Source organism: Nerophis ophidion, linkage group LG14 (assembly GCF_033978795.1).
Source record: "Nerophis ophidion isolate RoL-2023_Sa linkage group LG14, RoL_Noph_v1.0, whole genome shotgun sequence".
Lineage (NCBI taxonomy): Eukaryota > Metazoa > Chordata > Actinopteri > Syngnathiformes > Syngnathidae > Nerophis > Nerophis ophidion.
The window spans coordinates 13,554,768-13,559,984 of NC_084624.1; the positions used below are offsets into that span (position 1 = coordinate 13,554,768).

A 5,217-nucleotide genomic window follows, 5' to 3' on the forward strand; every position below is an offset into this window, starting at 1 on the left:
TACAACGGCAGTGACTAGGATGGCGGAAGCGGGAATTGAACCTGCAACCCTCAAGTTGCTGGCACGGCCGCTCTACCAACCGAGCTATACCGCCGTCATGTGGTCAGATGAAACCAAAAAATAACATTTTGGTATAAACTCAACTCGTGGTGTTCGGAGGAAGAAGAATACTGAGTTGCATCCCAAGAACACCATACCTACTGTGAAGCATGGGGGTGGAAAAATCATGCTTTGGGGCTGTTTTTCTGCTAAGGGGACAGGACGATTGATCTGTGTTAAGGAAAGAATGAATGGGGCCATGTATCGTGAGATTTTGAGCCAAAACCTCCTTCCATCAGTGAGAGCTTTGAATTGCTGACCAAATACTTATTTTCCACCATAATTTACAGATAAATTCTTTAAAATTCCTGGATTTTTTTTTACATTCTGTCTCTCAGAGTTGAAGTGTACCTTTGATGAAAATTACAGACCTCTGTCATCATTTTAAGTGGGAGAACTTGCACAATCGGTGGCTGACTAAATACTTTTTTGCCCCACTATATGTATATATACATATATATATACATACATATACATAGAAGAGTAATAGATTGGCAGACAATCAGATCGACAGGCTGAAGAGAGAAAACTAACAATCTTTTTGAGACCCAGATAGATACAGAGCACGTAGAGATAGAGAGTACATACTTACAGTGGATGTTTTCAATGCTTTTTTTTTTCTTTTTTTTACCCCTCAGCGCAGTTGAACGTATACTTTGGGTATGTGTCTTCTCGTTTTGCAGGGGGACACAACTCATCTGATCCTGGAGGACTCACCCACGTGTCGGCTATTGCAGTGGGAAGGGTGAGCACACAGGGAGACGGGCAGACGGACAAAGACGGACAGACATGCAGACGGACAGCACGAGACCGGCTTGTGGCGACATAGGCCACGACACAAAAATCTAATCTATTATATGATAAGGATCACTATGTATTTCTATGTAGAAAGGGACTTGGTTTCATGTACATGGGGGATACAGTGGCTATACTGGATTATCAACATACGGTCCTATCAAGTCTTTGTGATATGTGCTGGATATGAGCTACGTCTTCACTTACACAACGAGATCGAACCTCCCTTCCCGAGACCGCCGCTAACTAATACCGTCGCTCGTATGCCGTCGATGAGGGATGGAAACAGCGGCGTTCTTCCGGGGGACTACACGTGGACAGGTTGGCAGTAACACAACGGCTCCAGTCGGCCTGCTTGCAATGGCTATAAATTAGCTAATCACATTAAAAAGGAAAGCAAGACCATGGCGGGGTTGATACGGTATATGACTTGTGCAACCGGGGTGGGGGGGGTTTGGGATGGATCAGGAGCAGAGCCTGCATGTGGCTTGTTCCCTAGCGGAGGTCAGCAAGGAATCTCGAAGGAAAGAAGGGTCATTGATGTCATCAAAGCAACATTCGACGTCTCCTACTACGGCCCAAACTAATCTGCCTTATCCCCGAATGCTGTCTTGAGAGGGATTTGACACTTCCTTCCTTTGCTCAAATGTGGGCCGCCTCTGCTTCGGGGGTTCCTTTTGACCGGCCTGTTCCCTCTCTTAGTCCACCACCTTGACCCTGAAGGTGACGCGGCCCAGGAACTTATCCCTATCGTCGTTGTTGCGCAGGTCGCAGCCGTCCACCCTGCACTCCACCGTCAGCTCCTTGTTGTAGTTTTCCTTGGAGAGCAGCAGCTTGACGGCAACCAGGGGCTGCACGTAGTTCATCTGAGAAGGCGAGAGTTCGGTAAGAACGGAGATCATCCGAAACCTTGAGGGAAATACTCACGTGGGCTTTCTTTCCGTAGTAGGGGAAGTACATCTTGTCGATGCGGCCGTTCCTGGGGAAATACTGCATCTGAACGGCGTTTTCTTTCTGCAGAGACGACAATCTGTCAGCGGATTCATGCACCACAAATAGTACAGAAATAAGCTCATTAATAAGCGATGACCCTCCGTGGTTAGTGTGGGGTATGAAGTGGAAAGCATGAGGTCACTTTCTGTAGAACACTGGCGGCACACAGTATGGGCGTTACAGTCAATGGCTTGACAATGGCACGGGGTTGGGGTTTTTTGGTTGGTTTATTTGGGAACGGGTCACCATAACCTGGCTACATACACACCCAGAATGGTCTAATCCTGATGATACCGTCTTACCCTAAAGTCGCCACTGACAGCATGCAGAAGAAAAGTCAATAAGAAACAAAAACAGACAGACAGAAGGAGGGGGACAATGAAATCAAGATCAACCGAACCAAGTGTTCACACTGTTCTGTCGAACGAGAAATGAGAAGACAAAAAAAAAAAATAGACATACTGTGCGAGCAACATGTCTAGTTTGGAGGGAATTGGTTTACTTTGACAGTGCAGTTGATGTAAGGATCCCCTTCGGGCTTCAGACCGATGATCTGGAAGGTGAGCAAAGACTTGTATCAGAAGGAGAAGCCAACGGGAAGTCAGGTTCCAAGGTTGTTAGTTACCCTGTTCAGTTTAAGCAGCACACAGGGGTTCCCCTCAGAGTAGCCGAAGCTGGTGTCGGACAGGCCGGAGCAGAGGCTCAGGTAGCTTCTCTTAAAGCGGCACACTTTCTTTTCCATTTCCTCGCTGTTGTCCTGCAGGAAGTGCTCGCCTTGAGGGCAGTCATGATTCTTCTCCTGCTCGGTGTCATTGTAACCCTCTGTGAGAAGGAGGCAAACACAAGGAACATGGAACACGAAATAACCGCACTTGGACACAGTTATCGCAGCACTCGTTTATTGAGCAATCGTTCACGTAACGCATACTTGCCAACCCTCCCGAATTTTCCGGGAGACTCCAGAATTTCAGTGCCTCTACCGAGAATCTCCTGGGACAACCATTCCCCCGAATTTTTCCCGATTTCCAGCCGGACTTTAGGCACGCGCCCTCCAGGTCCGTACGGACCTGAGTGAGGACAGCCTGTCGTTCTTCATACAATCAGCGTGCCGGCCCAGTCACCTTATAACAGGGGTAGGGAACCTATGGCTCTAGAGCCAGATGTGGCTCTTTTGATGACTGCATCTGGCTCTCAGATAAATCTTAGCTGACATTGCTTAATGCGATAATTATGAATAATTTCGCTGGTAATCACAGAGCTAAGAATAACGTGCAAAATATAAAATATTCTCATGCATTTAAATCCATCCATCCTTCCGTTTTCTACCGCACCTGTTCAAGAAGTCGTATTAATGGTAAGAAGTATTGTATGTCACGATTGGGGGGTCGCAACTTGCTGCAGGGTCGTTCCCCCAGGAAGGCAGACGGACTACTTGGGTCATGGTATTTAGGTAAAAACATGATTTAATTTAAACTAAAAAAAGATACAAACAAAAATCGCTCACAGTGGAGGCACAACATGAGCTAAGGAACAAAGCTAACGCATAAACAGACTATGAACATAAACAAAACTTACCTGGCATGGCATGAAGCACGAAACTATGGCAAGGCATGAAACAAGTAAGCACAGGGCGACTGACTGGCAAAGACTAGCTTAAATACTGCCTCTGATTAGTGCTCGGGAAGCAGGTGAGCGGGCATTTTGTCCACCAGGGACAGGTGGACAAAATGAGTAACCAAGGAAACCAGACAAGGGAGTGGAAAAAAACAGGAACTTAGAGTCCAAAGGACAAACAGCACATGGCCAAACAAAAACATGATCAACAGACATGACAATTTTATTTATTATTGGTTAGCTTCAGAACAACAATGTTATTAAAAAGAATACGAGACTTATTATAATCTAAAAATGTTGGTCTTACTTAAAAATGCACGCATTTAGTTGTATTCAGTGTTAAAAAATATGATATGGCTCTCAAGGAAATATATTTTGAAATATTTGGCTTTCATGGCTCTCTCAGTCAAGTAGGTTCGCGACCCCTGCCTTATAACATCTACGGCTTTTGGCGAGTGCACGACTGCACACACACAACAAGAAGGAGACGAAGCAAAAGAACGAAGAAGAGACAGTCATGGCGACGACGAGTGACGGAGAATAGAACGAGGATGGACAATTCAACCCTAAACTCACTCCTTTCCTGCAAATTACATTTCACAGATGCTGCCTATAATAGAGTGATCTAAGTTGTTTGGTGCCATCTCCTGGTGAATGTTGGGTATAGTGTTCTGTGGCTGCTTTTTGGTCGGCCGACGGTTTACCTGTTTAAGTGTGGGAGTCGGTTCTGAAGTATGAAGTAAAGAGACGTAACTTCATCTACTCGCCCGGTTATTGACTTTAACCCAGAATATTACACTGCCCATACCTATGCTCCTTCAAAGGCTGTGCTACTGGCTGCAAAGCATTGCCCTTTGAAATACAACAATGAGTAGAGGAGTGTTATGTGTGTGTATATATGTATGTGTAAATGAATGAACACTGAAATTCAAGTATTTCTTAAATATATATATATATATATGTATATTATATGTCTTGATTGGATTATCCAGAGAATAGTGCTCGATACCATGGTAGAGCGCAATATGTAGGTGTGGGAAAAATCTCAAGACTACTTCATCTCTACAGAACTGTTTCATGAGGGGTTCCCTCAATCATCAGAAAATCTCCTGATGATTGAGGGAACTCCTCATGAAACAATTCTGTAGAGATGAAGTAGTCTTGTGATTTGTCCCACACCTACATATATATATATATATATATATAAGAAATACTTGAATTTCATTGACTCATAAAGACAGATACATTTACACAGTTACGCAGTGCTAAAATAAATACAGTGTAACTAAATGTATGTATATATGTATACATTTACGTATATACATATATGTATGCATATATATATGGACGTATATACGTCATTTAAAATAGAATAGAATAGAAAGTACTTTATTGATCCCTGGGGGGAAATTCAGAACCACAGTTCGCACACAATAATAATAATAAATAATATATTATACATATAATATATGAATAATATAAATACATTATACATATATTCTTTATGAGTCCCTTCTTTCGCAATATGGGGCGGCATAGCTCGGTTGGTAGAGCGGCCGTGCCAGCAACTTGAGGGTTGCAGGTTCAATTCCCGCTTCCGCCATCCTAGTCACTGCCGTTGTGTCCCTGGGCAAGACACTTTACCCACCTGCTCCCAGTGCCAACCACACTGGTTTAAATGTTACTTCGATATTGGGTTTCACTATGTAAAGCGCT

At 44.0% G+C, this 5,217-nt stretch overlaps 1 protein-coding gene across 1 annotated transcript in view; it reads right to left on the reverse strand.

Annotated features, from left to right (window-relative positions):
- Window positions 1-615: 615 nt before the first annotated feature.
- Window positions 616-5,217, reverse strand: part of LOC133568152 (sodium/potassium-transporting ATPase subunit beta-3-like) — a 15,703-nt gene continuing 11,101 nt past the window's right edge. The window contains exons 4-7 of the mRNA XM_061919893.1: window positions 2,513-2,709; window positions 2,390-2,440; window positions 1,822-1,908; window positions 616-1,760 (exon numbers count right to left, since the gene is read on the reverse strand). Of these exons, the coding sequence (XP_061775877.1) occupies window positions 1,593-1,760; window positions 1,822-1,908; window positions 2,390-2,440; window positions 2,513-2,709 (503 nt within the window). The 3' untranslated portion in view covers window positions 616-1,592. The remainder of the gene's footprint in view (window positions 1,761-1,821; window positions 1,909-2,389; window positions 2,441-2,512; window positions 2,710-5,217) is intronic.